The 18,630-nt window shown below is 41.0% G+C and overlaps 2 protein-coding genes across 13 annotated transcripts; one reads left to right on the forward strand and one right to left on the reverse strand.

Annotated features, from left to right (window-relative positions):
• Window positions 1–2,409: 2,409 nt before the first annotated feature.
• On the forward strand, window positions 2,410–18,467 carry dzip1 (DAZ interacting zinc finger protein 1). Of its 12 annotated transcripts, none has more exons than XR_014090954.1 (23): window positions 2,410–2,568; window positions 2,849–2,964; window positions 3,069–3,243; window positions 3,384–3,947; window positions 6,706–6,790; window positions 6,875–6,990; window positions 7,104–7,262; window positions 7,359–7,490; window positions 8,311–8,373; window positions 8,466–8,594; window positions 9,077–9,125; window positions 9,261–9,311; window positions 9,402–9,527; window positions 9,819–9,991; window positions 11,173–11,368; window positions 11,451–11,625; window positions 11,714–12,042; window positions 12,130–12,248; window positions 12,330–12,495; window positions 12,585–12,698; window positions 17,953–18,093; window positions 18,205–18,273; window positions 18,337–18,467. XR_014090954.1 is itself a non-coding variant. In XM_017303733.2 (20 exons), the coding sequence occupies exons 3-20, from the start codon at window positions 3,241–3,243 to the stop codon at window positions 12,674–12,676; spliced, it is 2,727 nt and encodes a 908-aa protein (XP_017159222.2). In that variant the 5' UTR covers window positions 2,410–2,568; window positions 2,849–2,964; window positions 3,069–3,240; the 3' UTR covers window positions 12,677–13,104. The 12 variants fall into 12 exon arrangements, 10 of the variants coding, with proteins under 10 accessions (XP_017159222.2, XP_008423573.2, XP_017159225.2 ...); XR_014090957.1 differs by having other exon boundaries at window positions 17,953–18,047; XM_017303733.2 differs by lacking the exons at window positions 17,953–18,093; window positions 18,205–18,273; window positions 18,337–18,467 and having other exon boundaries at window positions 12,585–13,104.
• cldn10d (claudin 10d) lies at window positions 13,123–17,946 on the reverse strand. The gene is made up of 5 exons (XM_008425338.3): window positions 16,254–17,946; window positions 15,997–16,158; window positions 15,822–15,903; window positions 15,639–15,746; window positions 13,123–14,882 (listed from the first exon to the last, which is right to left on the reverse strand). The coding sequence occupies exons 1-5, from the start codon at window positions 16,642–16,644 to the stop codon at window positions 14,699–14,701; spliced, it is 927 nt and encodes a 308-aa protein (XP_008423560.1). The 5' UTR covers window positions 16,645–17,946; the 3' UTR covers window positions 13,123–14,698.
• Window positions 18,468–18,630: the final 163 nt, after the last annotated feature.

Here is an 18,630-nt window from a genome sequence, read left to right on the forward strand (position 1 = left end):
CAAAGCACCTTACAAGCAAATATGTCTGTTTTTTTGTGTGTTTTTTTTTTTGTTGCGCTTTCTCTCCTTCATAAAGCGAAGACTCATTTTCTTCCTGCCATCAATCCTCCACCAGGAGATGCCGACTCATGACAGAAGTCAGATCAGATCTCTACTGACCTCTTCTGGTGGTTTGGTGCACATGTTAGTGTGGCTGTGAAAATCTAGGAAATAAACTCAAACCATACCCTGGAGGTATAAACACCTGTTTGTTCCAACTTAGCATTTTTTTCTTCATTATCTTTTCGGAAACATATTGATTGTATAAAATATAATGCTTTATTAGAATCATTTTTTTATGTCTTTCTTCCTCTACCATATTAGCAAAAACACACTCCGTAGTAATGGACTGCACATTTCATTTTGTTTCTATGTATGTTCACTTAATCTTAATACCTGTATTTGATTTTATGTCACATACAAAAACAGTAAATAAAGAGTTCTTACAAAAAAAAGGAAACATGTTAGACAACACTAGATCAATCAACACATTTTTACTCAAGTAAAAGTAAAAAGCAGTCGTCCAAGAAACTACTGAAGTAAGAATGAAAAAGTATTTGGTACAAAGTAATTCATGCAAAACCCCAGACAATATTTAATTCAAATAAATTTGTTGTCAGGCTTTTCAGAAACATGACATTTAAAGTATTCTTTTTTAAAATTGATCTTATGGTATATTCTAATTTTCTGAGAACCTTAATTTTGGGTTTTCATTATCCGTAGGCCTTAAGCCCTATAATTACACAATTATTCGCATCATAAATTAAAATGAGCGCAATAACTTTCACTTTGATAACAGTCGTTAAAGAGATGCTTCCCTTTAACGTCATTGAATACATAATTTTTCTGCAAACCTTTGAAAGTACAAAGTAGCCTCCACTGCTGGCCACTTTTGCCTGTTTTCCCTGTCTAAGATGATTATTATTTTATGTAATTTTGGTTACTAGGACTTGACAATCTATTTTAATTATTGCTGTGGACAGGCTCACCTGAGGTGAATCTAACAGTTTCGCCCAGTGGGATAATATATGATTGCTTCTTGACTTGATACAGGAAGCCTGCATAAATTTCTTTAAGACTGGAACTGTAGCTTTTCTAGATAGTGTCAGAGTCAGTTAGTTCAAGGTAGAACAAGAGATAGATGCATGAATCAGGGTATTATGCATTAAGAGCTGGTGACTGGATGTCAAGGGTACTCCTTTTCAACTTGTTACCTTATCTACCTGAAGTAGGATGGATATGTGTGAATTTTTAGCAAAGACAGAACAATCTTTATAATACTGTAATCAAGGAAGCTACCCAACTGAAGTTCAAACTTAGTTTTTTTTTTCTCTTTTTGTCACTTAAAGAAAGAAGAAAGGAAATCTATTATTGTCAATGTCTGGTAATATGTTTCCAAAAAAGTTTCCTTCCTCCGAATGGACCCTCAAAGTCACCATCCCATTAGGCTCCCCCTCTGTTTCAAAGCTGTCTTCTCCCATCCCCCCATCTCATTGCAAGTTGCAACATAAAAGACGGACCAACATCGGAAACGAGTGGCTGTAGTTTCAAATTAAAAGTTAGGCATTAGACATTCACAATTTGAAATGGGTGCTGTAGTTTTACATGTCCATGATGCACTTGGCATCTGTTTAACTTATGGTTTACATATAAAAACGTCTTAAAACTAAGTGGTAACACTTGTTTGAGGAAACCTAAGTTGTAACTTTTTCAGAGTGATCATAGGGGAGCCTTAGGGGATGTTCCCCAAATATCTGAATCATTAGAGAAAGGTTCCTAGACATTCTCCATTCAGTTCCTGTTTCACTGCATATTAAAAAATCATTCAGAGAACATTCTCTGAAGTTCATTAGAATTGTCCCAGTGTGAACCTGTAATGGATATTCTTTAGAGTACATATTTTAAAACTTGAAAAAGTTTCTCTAAAACCTACACCATGCAGGTTTTAGAGAAAGTTTCCTCTAAAGTTTTCTGAAATCACGTTTTATTACCCTTAGAGAACCATCAGGCACAGGGTTTAGTCTTTAGGTTTCCAGAAAGGTAAAAGTTTCAACTTGGAACATAACTGTTTCCACCAAGAAATGTTTCTTTTTAGTTCCAGCTTCAATGTGTCTTAAGGGTGTCTTAACAGAAACTTACTGACTGTGCCAGGAACCTTCTGGAAACATTTCGTACTCCAGAGAAAATTTAAAAAAGGCTAACTTTATTCAGTATGGTAGAAAATATTATAGAGATGTGGACTCGGCTAATGGAAGTAAAACTTTCAGAGAGGCCACAGAGGCCATTTAATGTGCTAAAAAAAATCCCTTTTTGTTTGAATGTACTTAGATTTAGTTGTAGTCTTTTACTTTGAAGGTATTGACCGGAAGTTTTGTTCTTTAGCGTTAACTTCATGGCGGCCCCTCTTTTCCAACCGAGCAGGGATTTAGGAATGTGGAGACCAGCAGCTACGTCACCCACAAACTGCCTGAGGTGTCGTCGATGAAAAACTTTTTTAAAAGGCTTTACCTGAACGAAACGACTACTACCGTAAGTTTATTTGATAGAAAATGCTAAATTAAAACTTGATATACATCTCCTGTTGTTGTAAGTGATGGGTGCGTTTGTTTTAAATGTGTTTTTAAAGCGGTTTCTAAAAACTCCCCGTTAGCTAGGTAACGGCTTCGGCATACAACTGACTCTAGGAAAAAAGCTTTGAGTTTTGAGTTTTTTAATATATATATAGAGATGTTTTGAATTTGGACGGCAATTTAAGACTTCGGAATTGTGGATAAGACAGGTTCGGGCTTGTTTTGCTTTGTTTGGATAGCGGTCCAAGCTGGAGTGGAAGGGGGGAAAAAAAGCCTGCCCCAACCTGAAATTCAAAAACACTGACAAATTAGCCACTGCTAGCACCGGAAACCATTTTCCGTAACACACTGGTAGGTAAGTTAAATTCCACTTTTCATTTGCTATCTTCTTTTTTTTTTATCACTATTTAAAATATATCCAAACTGTTAAATCTAATATTAACTTCTCCATACATTCAGACGAATATGTGCTCCACAGGGACGAACATTTGCCGACTGCCTGCGGTGTTTTGATAACATTGGTCTCCCCAGGAACGCTGGTCTCTGTCTCCATGGTAACGCGCCCGTTGACGCTTTGAGCTGCCTGAAAGGGGGTGGGCGGAACCGGAGAGGAGACCTCACCGAGTGAAGGATGGTAAGCAGGGCAGGACAGAGGCTCCGTCGGCTGCTGTTTTGCCTCATTTCTCGTAGCTGCGAGGTTTTTCTAGGACATTTGATGAAAACGTGAACTGAATAGTGATTGTCTTCAGATGAGCTCTTTGCTCTTTGTTTCAGCCATTTCACGATGGAGTGTACTACCCCTACAGCAGCGACGCCCAGGGGACCCATTCGTCGGCAGGGATCCCCTCCCTCCTGAACTCCCCGCTCAGCCAGCACTCTGCGCCGGGCATGGCCCCGGCCCCGGCCGCCTTCAAGTTCCGCCCGCGCCGCGAGAGCGTGGACTGGCGGCGCATCAACGCTGTGGACGTGGACCTGGTGGCGAGCCAGCTGGACGTGGATGCCCTGCAGGAACACATCGGCACCGTGACCTTCTGCAGCCTGGACGGCGAGCGCTGCCAGCGGTGCCAGAGCCCCGTGGACCCGGCGCTTGTCAAGCTGCTGCGGCTGGCGCAGCTCTCGGTGGAGTGGCTCCTGCACTGCCAGGAGGTCCTCAGCGCCAACCTGCGCGGCGCCGAGGAGCGACTGGCGGTGGCCGCCGGCGAGCGGGAGCAGCTGCTGGCCCTGCACAGGAAGCAGGAGGAGAGGGCGAAGGTGCTGATGGGCGAGCTGAAGCAGAGGAAGAAGGTGATACGCACCCAGCAGTCGCTGCTGGCTCCACGGATCATGAGCAGTCACAAGGTACTGCAGACGTCCCCCCCGCCCCCATTCTCCCTCGCCCCGCTTTTCTCCTCCTTTTGGGCTCCTCTCTCATTATCTATGCACAGCTGCAGCTGAGACATTTTCCATCAAATGTATTGGGGTTCTCTTGGTAAGATTAGAACAAAGCTTTCAGACCTGAAGAAAGGATTTAGAGCTGCTGAGCAGATGGTGGGTTTTGGTGCCAAGTAGTTTTTTGTAAATCCACTTACAAAACAAAAAAGACTATAATCAGAGTGACTGCCCCCCCCCCCCCACCCACCCACCTACCTGCTGTGTTCATTTTGTCACTGGAGTGTCATGGCAAAAAGATTTCCACTTCCGTTAAAAATTAGTCATATGTTAATGTATTTTATTGGGATTTAATGCAATATATTAGGGTTGTTCTGGTTGCAGTTTTCTGACCGATCCAGATTTTTTTGTGTGTGTATATTTTTGCAAGTCACTGTGTCTGGAATAAAGCTCATCATCAGACCATTGGAGTCAGTAATCAGAAATCTCCTTGTGCTCCTTGAATGAACGACTGGTCGCCTTTGACCTAACCCAAAGGTTGCCATGACAACAGCTCTAGAGTTTCATGGCAGCTGGCCGTTGCTAAGGTGTAAGCCACAAGCTCAACTAACAGAGCCGGATCAATAATTGATAGAGGTGTCTGACGTTCTCCTTGGAGTTTTGTTTATTTTAATATTTAAACCCACCCAATCACAGTATATCTTGAATTATTCTCAGTTTCAAAACTTTGAAAGCAGCATTGCAGATCCGTGTGGCTGTTTTTGGGTCTTTGACAGTATCGGCAGCTGTCGATTCACTGCCAAACGGAGTCCCAGGTGCAGTGAACTGCAGCGTTAAACGCAGCGTGTGGACACACCGGCAGCTTCTGTGCTGGTCGGGGTCTGAGAGAGAGCAGGGGTGCCCGTAGAGATGCCTGCGGCAGGCAGCATATTGGCAACACCGGTGCTGCTGTTTGGAAATGTACAGCCTAGATCAGTGGATGCTCCTGTTCATAAGGGTTATGAGTTTATTTGCATCACTGCTGATGTCAGATTCTTAAGATCTAATGAGCATGATTTCAGTATTTAAACCAACATGCGAAACAAAAATGTACAGCATAAATATTTTTTTTCCATTTAAAATGAAAATTATCAGGCTCTTCTTCTGATTCTAAAACAATAAAAGGTAAAATTAGTTGATTTAGGCACAAAATGGACAACCTATGTATAAAGCAGTTGTTCTTATGTATATGTTCTTATATCCACTGCAAGGAAATATGCATTGATAATTAATAGCTCTCATAATACATAGAAATAATCATTTGATTCTAACAGGGTTCAGATGACAAATAGATTTACATGTGGAGGAAATGAGTGTTTCTGGGTTCGATTCCTGGCCCCGGTCTTTGTGCACGGAGTTTGCATGTTCTCCCTGTGCATGCGTGGGTTTTCTCCAGGACTCCGGTTTCCTCCCACAGTCCAAAAAAACATGACTGTCAGGTTAATTGGCCTCTCCAAATTGTCCCTAGGTGTGAATGTGTGTGTGTGCATGGTTGTGTGTCCTGTGTGTCTCTGTGTTGCCCTGCGACAGACTGACGCAGGGCAACACAGACCCTGGACAGGGTGACCCCGCCTCTCGCCCGGTACGCTAGCTGGAGATGGGCACCAGCATCCCTCCCGACCCCACTGAGGGACAAGGGTGTAAGAAAATGGATGGATGGATGGATGGATGGGATGGAAATTAGTGTTAAAAAATGACAGTGAAATTAAATACATGAGTGAATTTTATGTATTGAGCAGCGTACATAAAGACAATTATTACAATAAAACATTATTTTTGTAGTGAGTTTATCTCTATAATTGATCATAAGTTCTTAGCTACCAAGAAGAAGAAACCGAAGTAAAAAATAAAAATAAAAAATAGAAGCAGCCAATGTCAAAATGGTGTTACTTAGCAACAAAATTGAACTACAAAGAGACAAATCATCCCAAGGCAAAAATATATTGATTATTGCATTTACCTTATTCTTATTTACCAGAAGAGTGTACACTTAAGTTACGATTTCATTAGTCAATGTGCTGATTGTGGAGATTATTTTGCAATTTTGCTGTGTATAATTCAACAGTGGAAGTTTAGCAACCTGATATCAGCTTAATTAGTTGCTTTTTAAGCCAGCTGGACATCAGTGTTCCATGCATGAATCAGAATTTTAAAAAGTTCAAAAGTTTTGAATTATTAGCATAATTTTAGGGCAGAAAATGTTTATTTTTAAGACTTGAAACTTGGATTTGTTTTTTGTTTTAGCTTGACTATCAAGCCTTTAAGAAGGAGGGTAAAAGTGCATTACACACCTCAGTGCATTTAAATTAGCTGGAAAATAATTTACAAGTTCAAATCATTTTCAAACGGTTTCAAGGTCGCACAATTAGAGAGGTTTCCAACATTCCTTCACGCATTCGTCCCGTTCCGTTATGTGAAGAGGAAATGTTACTTTTACTCAGAGAATATTAGGAAAGAACTTGAAGCTTGACAGAAAAGACACACTTTGTGTTTAAAACGTGCAGAGCTAGTGCTAGCTTCTACTTCAACAGCAGAAAAGCAGTATATCAGTTTTAGAGCTTTTATGTTTTTCATGTGAGTAATTATTTTGTTGCTACATTTTAACTGGGTTGCTGTTTAACACTTTTCACTCCTTCCTTAAGGTGATCAATGTAAACAAATTGTTCTTTCTTGTTTTTTTTCTTTTCAGTGTCTACATTGCGATAAATCCTTCCTCAACTCCTCCTTCCTTCAAAACCACATGCAGCGGCGGCATCCTGACGAGCACCAGTCGCGTAAGTCCATCACACGCTTCGAATACTTGCCACAAACGTCGATCGGACAGACCGACAGATTGTTTTAAACCTTCGTGCTTCCAGAGTTGCAGTCCGACAGCGAGAAGAAATCTCAGATTGATAGTCTGAAAACGGAGATTAGCAGTCTGAAGGATCAAATCACTCAGCAGCAACAGGATCTGCAGGCCAAAATTGCTCAGGTACGATTGTTTTCGCTATCCTATAATCGCACAAATTGGGATTATAAAAACTACAACTACTGTCTCTATTAAAAACAAGAGAGACAGCCGTAATGTTGTTTTTTTTGGCGTAGGAAAAGGAGCAGCAGTCGATGCACAAAGAGCTGCAGAGGGAGCTGGAGCACTTCAAGGCGGAGGAGATGGCACGCATGGACAAGAAACTGGAAGACAGCAGGGACGGCATGCGCAGGGAGATGGAGTTCCTATACAACCGAAACATTCAGGCTCTCACCGTACGAGGACCGAACCGCTCCGCTCACTTCTGCTTCTTTTTAGTACATCATTTCAGTTGAAATTTGTCAAATTAGCACAATCCTTCCTTTTCCCAGGAAGCAAATCAGAATCAGACGACCAAGCAGGACAAGCCAAGCAGCCCTGTCAACTCTCAGGCACAGCGAGACGCTTACAAAGACATGCAGTTGCAAGCCATCCACAAGCTGGAGCAGCAGATGAAGAAACAGGTTAGCAACCAGAGAGGAAAAAACAAATCTTCTAACTCAGAGGTGTTCAAACTTTTCGCACCAAAATTCTTCAGCGGCCAAAATGAGCTTCTTCTTGTCTCCAATTAAAAACGCCAACCTAATACTGTTGTGAATTCTTTCTCCTTCACTGCAAAAGCACAAAATCCTACCAAGTATTTTTAGTCTAGTTTTTAGTGCAAATGTCTTAATTCACTTGAAATAAGACTAAACTAACTTGCAAATAAGTTTTCAACAACATGAATAAGCTTGTTTTCAGTTAATAATTATTTAATATTGATTAAGAAGTGCCTAGTTTGTTTAACTTATAACAGGAAAAATGTCTTGTTATATTGCCAATTGGAACACATACATTTTGAAAATCAAAATGAAGGAATTATTGACTTAAAACAAGTTTGTATTTCTTGTTAAAGAGTTACTGTAAGTTAAATTTGTCTTAGTTCAATTGAACAGAGACTCTAGAAACTAGACTAAAATACTTGATAAGATTTTGTGTTTTTGTAGCGTTTACCTGCACAACAATAAGTTAAACAAGTAATATTTTAATGAAACCAACATTAGTAAGAGATTTGCCATAATGTTTATTCATTTAACTTTTTGGGTTAATTATTTTCTAAAATCTGTAAAATGTTGTTCTTTTCTCTTTACTTAATTTCCAGCAACAAAAAATTTAAATTTTGTTTTAAAAACTTTGCCCAAGTGTATTTCTAAGTAAAAAGTTGCTGGATAGTTGTGGCATGAAATAAAAAAAAATGAAAGGAAATATCTTTGTATTTTTTTGACACAAACATTTCCCTCCTAGGACAAAAAGTGGGAATCCAGAATCAAAGAGATCAAGGCTCAACACGAGTCCGAAAAGAATGAGGTACACACCAGCATCAAACCATCTTCAGGAGAAACGAGTGGACTTGTAACACCCCCCACTCCCAAATCTCCAACCGTTTTTTTGCTTTCCAGTTGCTGAACGAGCTGAGCAGGATGCAGTCGTCTGTGGCAGAGCACCAGGAGCAGAGCCGGCGGCTGCAGCAGGAGATGGACCGCAGGCTGCAGGAGAAGGCGCAGACCATCGAGGCTCAGAGAGAGCAGGTGGCCTCCGCTTTCTCGCTCTCCGCTGCAGTCGGAGATTATGTCGCCAGGGGAAGCGGGTGGAGTAGTAGCCCCTTGTTCAGGATATCCTGGATTTGAGCGTTGACGCATAATGATACTGTACACAGGAAGTGAATGCTGCTTTCCTGGAGGAGCTCCAGAAAGAGCTGCAAAATGACTGATTATTGATGTTTCCAACCGCTGTTAGCTTATAGGAAGAAACTAGTTCATTCTTCAACTTGTCTGTTTATCTAATGTGATAAATAAGTAGGAATCTTGTTAAAAAAATGTATTTGTTAGCTTGTTGAAATGGGAGACTGCTAAACAGTTTAATATTTGTTGTATTTTGAGACACTACTTCTGATAACATACAAAAGTCTAACAAAAGCATTAGACTAATTCTTTACATTCAAGTTTTACAAGGACAAAAATTTAACAAGTAAAAAGTAAAGTTCCTTTTGTTTTGTGACGTCATTCCACAGATAAGGACCATTTCCACCAGTCCGCCCACTAAAGTGCAAGAAATAGCAGGTGAGGACTCCTGGAAGTCTTCTTGTTTTCTTTAAATCATTAAAGATGTATTTTGTATCTTTATATTCAAAACGAAAATGCAGGTTTTTCCCCACTATCCTTAAAATAAACCTTCTAATCCCTCCTGTCTTCCAGTCGCTGCCAGTTTACCAGCCCCAGAACCCAAACCAAAGAAGTTCTCACACGGTGAGTTAATCAGAACAAGCTTCTTCTTTTTTTTTTTTCTTTTTTTTTTTTATCTGTCCACATATGATCTGGCTGATGCTTCCCAAGCAGCCCAGTCTCCCGTCTGTAACCCCCCGTTTGTTCTGGCTCCCACTGCCTGTTCACCTGAACGCTCAGCGGAGCCAGCCTCTGCTCTAAAGCTGGATCCCATACAGGAGTTGTCGGAAGAGGAGAAAGGTAAACGCGGGTCAGGCTGATGGAACCGGGGCGGCTGCATGACGCTGCATGAGTGCACCAGTCTCCTCTTGTGCCAAGAGAATAAAAAATTTTAAAAACTTGGAATAAGAGGGTTTTGATTCGTGATGAATTCTTAGATTGTTCATCATGTTTGTTGTCTGTTTGCATCTAACTCCCCTCATGGCTTGGCTTTCTGTGGACATCATTGATGCATGTGTCATTTTGTACTTTTTTTGTGTGTTTTTTTGTTTTGTGTTTTTTGTTTTTGAGTGTCTGTCTTCTCTTTTCCAGATTCCAGCATCTCTGAGAAGAGACCGCTGTCCGGTAAACATGTGACCGAACCGCCTAAGAAACCTAAGGTGACGGCCAGCGCTGTGAAAAAGAACCCCAGCATCAAGAAGGAGATGCGATCCGAGCTGGAACGCTCCCTTACCAAGAAGCTGGAGAGCCTGGGGGTCAAGCCTGTACGAATAATCAGTATTTAATTAACTTTTAATTAGGGATGCAAACTATTTACTGAGGTATGATACATTTTCGATTAATTGTTAGATTAAAATTAGTTCCTATGGATTAACAACCATCCACTTACAGTCCTTTAGTGTTGTAGTTTGGCCATCCTTCAGCAGAGGGCGCCTCTGGTTATCCAATAGCGAAGCCAGGACTAAAGATGGCGGCGTCACTTTAAAACGGGAAAGAAAAATGGTCTAAACAGAGTGGGGTGGGACGCAAAACACACTTGATGTGGTTAGGTTTTGAAACATAAATACTCGACAAGCTCATTAAAGTTATCACCTTAATAATGCTCATTAGGGCTGTAGTGATACAATAATCTCACGATACAATACACAATATTCTGCTCACGATACGATATATATTGCGATATTCGGCAAACGATACATTTCAATACACTTTTGCGATTTTCTGAAAGATTTTACAGGGACAGAGTGATTTTGGTGACATTTTGTGACTGTTACAGAGTTGGATTGAATTAATTTAACTGAAAACTGATTAAAAGCACCAACTACACAATATGTGGCTCTGGTTGGACATGGACACAGACTTAAAGTCGACAGCTGGACAAAATGAATCAAAGAAGTGGTGAGAAAACATGTTTCTTTTCATTGAAACAGTACAAACTGTAGCTTACATGCATTTGTAAAGTAAATAAAGTGCACCAAGTACCCTGCTCTGAATAGTTTGATACCTTTTTAACCTTGACACTTAACATCTGAAGGAATCACTGTAAGCCTGATGACCGAATCACTCTCCCGGCGAAGAAAGCAGTGAGTGAGGAAGGTGACAGTTGGATGTTACGATACATGCGGATGAATATCGATTTTTTTCTAGGAAAGAAAATATCGATATCGCAAAATCGATATTATTACACAGCCCTAATGCTCATTCAGCCAGGCTGTATGACGGAGCAGCGGCAAATAAGTGAAAATGTATCACCAGTTCGAAGCTCATACATTTCTATGGAGATATACATTTGGAACGGTATTCACTACTCTTGATAAAAGAGAAAACTAAGGTTTCTAAGGAAACAGCTACTTGTCAGTTAATCATCAATTAATAAGACCAATCAATGTTAATGATAAAGGTTGATTCACTGATTACTAGCGTTCCTACTTCTATTCCTCTTCAGAACCAGAAAGGCTTGACGAACAAGGAGTTGGCTTCCCTCCTCGCCAAGATGCGTTTAAAGCAGGAGGCCGTTGCCAAGACGATGCCCGACTACTGGCGCTGTTGGGAGGAGATCGCAAGCATGGTTCAGCAGAAGCTGGGCGGACCGAGGCGAGGCAGCGAAGCTGCCCCAAGATCCAAACAACAGCCCCATCAAGGTGAGTCAGCAACAAAAGCCTCTTAACGCCTGAGATCATCCCGACGCATCGTCTCTAATGCTCTTAACGGGTTTATGTGAAGTGATGCAGGTTCGCCTGCGCTCCAGCAGCCTGCCCTCCAGAGCCAGCCAGGCGGTTCCTGCAGCAACCGTCACACAGCCAAAGACTCCGCAGCCGGCACCCAGGACCAAAGGCTTCATGCAGCCGAAGACGTCCACCCCGAACATGAAGCCCATATTGAAGAGCAGCACAAGCAAGTATGGAGATACTCACTTTCAGCTGATTTTTACCCCCTATTTTTTTTATCAATTTGACAAAATTGAAACATCTTTTTCTACTCCTAAGAACCCCGCCGTTTAGTTCGGACGAAGACTCGGACGACTCAAAGTCCGACCTGGAGGAGAAGTCGCCACAACTCCGGCGAGTCAAGTCGTTAAATCTGATGGTTCAGATCAAATCGAACAGACCCCCTCCGGCTCTGTCCAGGCAGAGCGCAGTCAGCCAGTCGTCGTTCTCCTCTAAACCACAGCAGTCCCGTCACGTGACCATGAAGACGCAGAGCGAAGACGACGAGGAGTGGTCAGATGTGAGCGATTTGGCGGAAATTGACCCCGGGCGGCTGCATGGCTTCAAAAACCACAACAGCAACAATGATAAAGGAAGCCACATTAAAGGTTAGTTACCCACCACAGTATCAAGTAGATTAACTTGATCTTCAGTTCTTGGGTCAGAGGTGTTGGAATTGTTCTGTTTGTTTTCAGATAAAGTCGCTGATTTGGCCAGAAAAGTTGAACTACACATATCAGAGAGAGCAGTAAAGAAGCCTGCAGGGGGCGTAAGTGTTCTCCCAGAGAGAAAGGACGAAGTTCAGGAGATTTCGGTAAGAAAACAAGATTAGAAGCAATTAATTCCCAGTGAATGTTAACCAGCAGGACCAAAGGAATGAGGTTTGTGTCGACAGCTGACAGATCTAGAGGAGAGCAGTGAGTGGATGGTCTCCTCTCTGGAGGACAAACCAGGAGCGTCTAAGCAAACGTCTCTCCTTGGCTCCGGACCCCAGAGGAAGAGCCTGGACTCGTCTAGCACCAGCGTCTGGGGGACGTCTACGGGAAAAGCCCCCAAATCAGGTCAGTCATTCCGACTCTCAGGCTTCCTCTGAGCTCCAAACGTGTTGGTCTGTGTGTAATGCTGTAATTGATGCTGTTGTGCCTGGCAGGTCCGACCGAAGCGGGAACAGGAAGCACGCTGAAGAGCAGCCTGTGCTCTTTCAGCGACATCAGCGACTCAGAGGACATAAGCAATAAGTAGCATTAGCACTGCAGCAGATCAGGTAACGTAGCTAACATGAGGACCTCAACCTCTCACTTCTTCAGCCAAAGAAAAGTTATTCTGTTTATTTATTCTATGGACTCTGAGATTAAAATAAAGAGAATGAAGCAATACCTTCAAGGAGGCTGTTCAGACAGTTCAGGACCAGAATCAAATTTTGATTAGAAAATATGATTTGTCTTGTTAACGTTTTAACTAGGTGACAGCTTTCTATTTTTATCTTAATGCCTTGTGCCAATTAATTTTTTTTGTCAGACTTCCATATATTTTCTTTTGTATGTTCAAATCTTCTTCTGAGCCAAGCAATGTTTTTGTAAAATATTGTGCATTTCTATCAGATTTTGTACATCAAATTTTGTATCAATTTACATGTAATATTTATTCAAGCAATAAAGATGAGATTTTGAGCACTCAGGTCATCCTTCCACTCCCCATAGTTTAAAGGGAGCCACTCCAGTTTTCTAAAGTTAGTCTTCATGTATAAATGTATTTATGTATTTTTAAAAATTTAAAATGGCAATTATTTTACCCTTATGATTTTTTTTTTTTTAATGATCAGTTACGGTCTTGTATTGCATAGGATAATGATCAGGCTAGGTGCAAATGTTTCACTTGTATTTTTCCAACATAAAAAAACAACTTTATTTACAAACAAAATATGAATACAACACACCTCATCATCAGAAATCTAATTAGTCAAGTTTCCTCAATGTTGCTCAGTTCTGCCTGGCCACCAAATAGCTTACAGTACATTTACAGTACATAACCTAAGGGTTTATTCAATATAAAAAATAAGAAATCCAAAATTAAACCCTGTTTAAAAGACAAAACGTAAGCAGAAGAAATGTTACAAGAACAGAAGAATCTAAGGATTGGGCAATAAAATTAGGAATGAAAAATGATTTAATAATAAAAGCAAACAGATTAAATAAAACTATGATTTAATCAGTTACTAGTGCGATTCTTAATTGCTAAACCTTTGACTTCTGTTCAGAATACAGGGTGGTGTTCTAGAAGCATATTCTCTGTGGGGAAACAGTTTAAACTTTTAGGAAGCACTCAACATTTCATCAAAAGTTTCCTTTAGAACAGTGGTTCTTAACCTTTTTTGAGGTACCAAACCCATCAGTTTCATATGCGCATTCACTGAACCCTTCTGTAGCGATAAATAAAATATGATTTTTTTCCCCCCAAATTCAAGACATAGGGGTGACTCTAGTTGGGTCACCCCAGATCGCTAAGTCTTCTTAAAAGGTAGAGTCTCTGAGAACAGTTCTTCAAAATATAGTCAGTGTTTTCAGCAAAGTTGAGCTGACTGTCCAGGAACGACCCAAGTATTTAAATTTTGCCACAGTTTCAACAGGTTGGCCATCGAAACTGGAGCCACTCTAAGGTCTTGTTTAGTTTATTTAATTAGCTCTACATTCTTAAGAGAACGAAAAACGAATAATAAATAATAAAGACTTTGCGGTATTCGGATTTAGTAATGTAATTATATTAGTTGTGTTACCACCCCCACGCCACTAGAGGCAGTAGCAACCCCGAAAAGATGCGACTAAGGAGCAGATTTAGAAGTTCACCGAAAGCTACAGAACTTGGTAAAAACTGAGCTTTGCTGAAGTAAATAAAGACACAAGTTCAAATCCCTGCTGAGTGGAGCTCCTTCAATCAGGGCTCCTCCGCAGCTCTGATTGGCTAAGCAATGTAACGTGATCCTCTGCAGCAAGTGATGGCAAAGCGGGGCGTCATCACGACTTTACACAAGTGAGTCTTTACCTCCGCGGCAGAGGCTCCGCTGAACCCATGAGACCGACTCACCGAACCCCTGGGGTTCGTTTGAACCCAGGTTAAGAACCACTGCTTTAGAAACTATCAGGGGGATTTATCCAGAAAGTAGAACTTGTATTTCTCTTTAAACTCTTAAAAAATGTAACTTCTTCAAACAGACGGACCTTATGGACCCACAGAATCCGCTCAGTCACTCTGTTTTGAGTTTTGAGTTCATACGAAGGTGTCCCGATTCTCGATGGGAGTGGTTCTTCTTGTCCCTCTGGTTGTTTGACTCCTCCCATCTGGATAATACAGCGGCGGCACCAGCGTCACTCTGGACGACGGCGGCTGCATGTACGTCCGTCTGGTGTGGACGGTAGCATAAGAAACCGGCCTTCGTGGGCCTTTTGATGAACTGTAATGGAAAACAGAGGCACAAGCATGTCACCCTGCCCTGGTTGTTATCTTTTATCTGAAATGTCACTCTGTTGCCTCAATTTAAATGTTATCCAATTGCTAACGCTTTGAAGCTTACCAAAAATAGCCTGAGCTGTGAAAAAAACCATTCTCCACTACAAAAAGAGAAGTGCCAAGCCAAACACAGTGGCTGTTAATATTTGGAAGTCTGGCCAACATGGACTGAACTGCTTCGTTTTACGACGACATATTAGGGTCATTGTAGATTAAACAAAAAATTAAAACTGAGCACATTTCTGCCAAAAAGCAAAGACATTTTTAGATAAATCTCAGAATTTTTGGTTGGGGGGGAAAAAGTGAAAATTTCAGTTTCAGAAGTTGAAAATTTCCCACTTTTGTAATTCAGAAATGTCCAAGTTTTTTTCTAGAGAAAGCTTGGAAATTAAAAACTCCAATTACTAAACCACCATTTTTGTGGGCAGAAATTTACACACACAAAAATTCCCGATCTTCAATGGCCGTAACACACGTCGTATCGTTAATGTTCTCCGCTGCTATTCCTAAAACTCCAGTCAGACCACAATTCCAAAATGGTGCAGAAAAATTACGTCATCGTTCGCAACTTCAAATGTTTGTCAGTTGAAATTCTACCGGAGGAATCAAAGTCAATGGGAGAAAGCTCTGATGGATCTGTGACACAATATTAGAATCGAAGTGACTAGCGTAGGAACGCAACGGCCAGGCTGCAATTTACCTTTTTGGTAGACCTTCTTTTCCAGAGAAGTAAGTGAGCACCGTTCCCCCGCTAATGAGCAGGATGGATCCTCCCCAGCCAATGAAAACAGCAGCACCCAGTTCAAATCTGGACCAAAAGACACAACTCATTAAAATCCGTTTTATTTAGTAATATTCTAATGAAGCTTTCAGTATTGCTCACTTTTTGGCCTTGAAGTTTGGATCCACAAACTCTGTTATGACTCTACTAGCCCACCACGAGTATGTTATCATCCCACAGAAACCTACAGATAAAAAGCATTCACTTTATTTAAATTTGACGTTTTATCATTTATTAAAAAAAGAAATCTGAACACTTAAAAAAAAAAAAAGTTCACCTGAAACTAAGTAGGTTATACCACCAGAAAACGTCACCCTTGCGTTGGTAATCTCTGTCCCACCAATTTTAGTGCATTTCATCCCGATCAGCGTGAGGACGCCTCCAAAGAACCCCGTGATCACGGCGCAGACCGCCAGTGCTCTGAGCGCGTGCATGTGCACTAAAGTAGAAATAAAATTTGCTATAGCTGCTTCTAAAGTACAGCAATTTAAAACAAAAAAAGAAAAGTCAGTTGTGGAGTGTTCAGTGCCTTACCAGGCAGGGCCAACATGGACGGGTAGTCCTTGCAGTCGGAGACCCCCGTCGTGTCCGAGACGCAGTCTCTCCACAGGTTGGAGTAGTGGTGGGCGGTTGTCAGCACCGTGCTGCCCACCTCAGAGAACATCCAGTACTCGGTGGGAAGAGTGGAGCACACCAGGATCCAGCCGCACAGGCTGGTTACAAAGCAGCCGATCTCCACGTACATAATCACCATCCGGTACTCCATGGTCGTCGCTGATTCTCGACTAAATAATAATGTCTCCCTGTGGGAACCCAGACTGAAGGTTCCCTCTGTGTTATCCCTGCAGTGCGTAGAGGTAATAGACCCATAATGCTTTGGGATGTGTCTCATCTTATCTGTGAGATAGTTTTGCCAAGTAAGCATCCTTCATGTTCCTAGCTGGGCGAAGGGATCATATTACACCACTCCTCCTCTTACATGTCTAAACAACAGCCTATTTGTGGATAGAAAAAAAAGAGTACATTTCTGTAAAAACTCAGACATTTTCTAGAAAAAAAACGAGACTTGAAAAAAAATTCCAAAGGTGGAACATTTTCAACTTTTTGAAACTTTGAGATTTCCATGTTTTTTTCCTAGGAAAAGTCTGAGATTTTACTTTTGGACCTCAAAGTTTGTCATCAACATTTTTAGACTTCCTTTATAAAGATGCATTCTTATTCAGTATGTAACTTCAAAAAAGTTGTCTGCTTGTACTAAACAAAAACTTTTGAATAAGTTATTTTTTATATTTATTTTTGAAAACCTTGTTTTCTCTAAATATGACTGCTCTGCTCTTTGCTATTTTAGATTATACAACTTTTAATATATACACTGTATAGTCGTAGGAAAACAATTAGAAATCTGTCATTTAAAGTAATGCGGGTGAATTTTCTTTATACTTCACACTATAAACTGGCAACATCATTTTTATTTATGTAGATTTTCTTTCTTGCAAACAACAATTTCCAAGTTGCTGCGGCTGCACAGAAATAATTGAACAAAAATAGACTGGAGGAATGCAGCATCTGTTTTTGTCTCACATGATTCAGATCAAACATAAAAAAATAAAAAATAACCAGAGCAAATGCAATATGTAATAAAAAAAACATTTACTAAAGTGTAAAAGATATCTAAAGTAACCCATTTAAGCTTAATGGAGGTTGGAGGACCTTAAACTGCTTAAATATTATACCTTGGCATCTTACACCTAGGCCACTCGTCAATCTTTGTTCTTATTTGAGTGCTTTAGATCACTTTACTGCTGCATAACTCAGTAAAACTGGTTATAAAGCAGTAATTAATATCAATTAATTGGTATGTTTGAACAAAATTTTTTGTATGAAAACTCTGCCTACTGTTTAATTACCCCCCCTTCCTCAAAATTAAAATTTGCTTGTATACAAAGGAAAACCTTTGTCAATCCATCCTCAAAAGTTACACATGGGAGTGGCAGCATAATGCTGCGGGGACGGTATCATGATTCAAATGGAGCCCGTAGAAATCTTGAGGCCTCGAGTTCGTAGTTTTCACTCTAGAATAAGTCAAACACGGACGGCTTCAGCGCGGTTTTGTTATGCGGCAATGGCGGCCATCTTGTACGAAGAAATCCTTGATTTGCTGACGTGTTCTTCGTCCTGTCTGCAACAGAGAGAGTAAAGTGAAACTTTTTATAGTTTTGTTTTTATGTTAAAGGTAAGTAAACGAATCTTCGTGGACGGATAACTCTGCATGCAGTTGCGCAGTGAACAGTGCAGCCAAGCAACAGGAGAAGACTCCACCAAACCGAGGTAGAAGGGCGGTCCGATCTCGAAGCTGAGGAGACATGATTGAAAAGCACGTTTATTCATAATTTTGATGTTCTTGTGTAACATGTCACATTACCTGAGTTTTGATTAATCTTGCTTTGATGTGTAAAACAGCTGAAGTCACTTTATGTATAAACAGTAAACAGCCCCGTCTGAGATTCATGGTGGAGGAGGAGGAAGATGGGGACGGGGGAAACGAGACAAACCGGTGAGTAGGAGTTTTGTTTTCACAACAGCAGCTCGAGCTTTCTAGAACTGATCCCTCTTACAGCCCAGCAGCTGGACAGCACACGCTCCCATCACCATCCCGTCCTTGCTGCTTCGCCCCACCCCCCGCCGATCCACATATACTCCATCCCAAAAAACGAGAGCACAGTCCTGAGCATCCGAAGGAGAGCCCAATCAGCAGCAGACCCCTTACTACCTCAATTTACCCTGGAAAATAAAATAAAAAAACAGTAAAATGCTCCCAAATGAAAAAAAAAACGCTTATTTATTTTTTTTATGTACCCACGTTTGACTTTCAAATACTTGTATCAAAAGTGGATTATGGTTTGATACTTAG

The sequence above is a fragment of the Poecilia reticulata genome, chromosome 2, assembly GCF_904066995.2.
Source record: "Poecilia reticulata chromosome 2, P_reticulata-male-v2, whole genome shotgun sequence".
NCBI lineage: Eukaryota > Metazoa > Chordata > Actinopteri > Cyprinodontiformes > Poeciliidae > Poecilia > Poecilia reticulata.

Excerpts from the sequence above, each read along its gene's own strand:
- dzip1 (XM_017303733.2), top strand. Across the intron at positions 9,528-9,818 it reads GTTGTCGGAAGAGGAGAAAG|ATTCCAGCATCTCTGAGAAG; the intron begins GTAAACGCGGGT and ends TCTCTTTTCCAG. Across the intron at positions 11,369-11,450 it reads CAAACAACAGCCCCATCAAG|TGATGCAGGTTCGCCTGCGC; the intron begins GTGAGTCAGCAA and ends GTTTATGTGAAG.
- cldn10d (XM_008425338.3), bottom strand. The coding sequence starts at position 16,644 with ATGCTTACTTGGCAAAACTATCTCACAGATAAGATGAGACACATCCCA. Across the intron at positions 16,159-16,253 it reads GTCCATGTTGGCCCTGCCTG|TGCACATGCACGCGCTCAGA; the intron begins GTAAGGCACTGA and ends TTTCTACTTTAG. Across the intron at positions 15,747-15,821 it reads CCAAACTTCAAGGCCAAAAA|ATTTGAACTGGGTGCTGCTG; the intron begins GTGAGCAATACT and ends CTTTTGGTCCAG.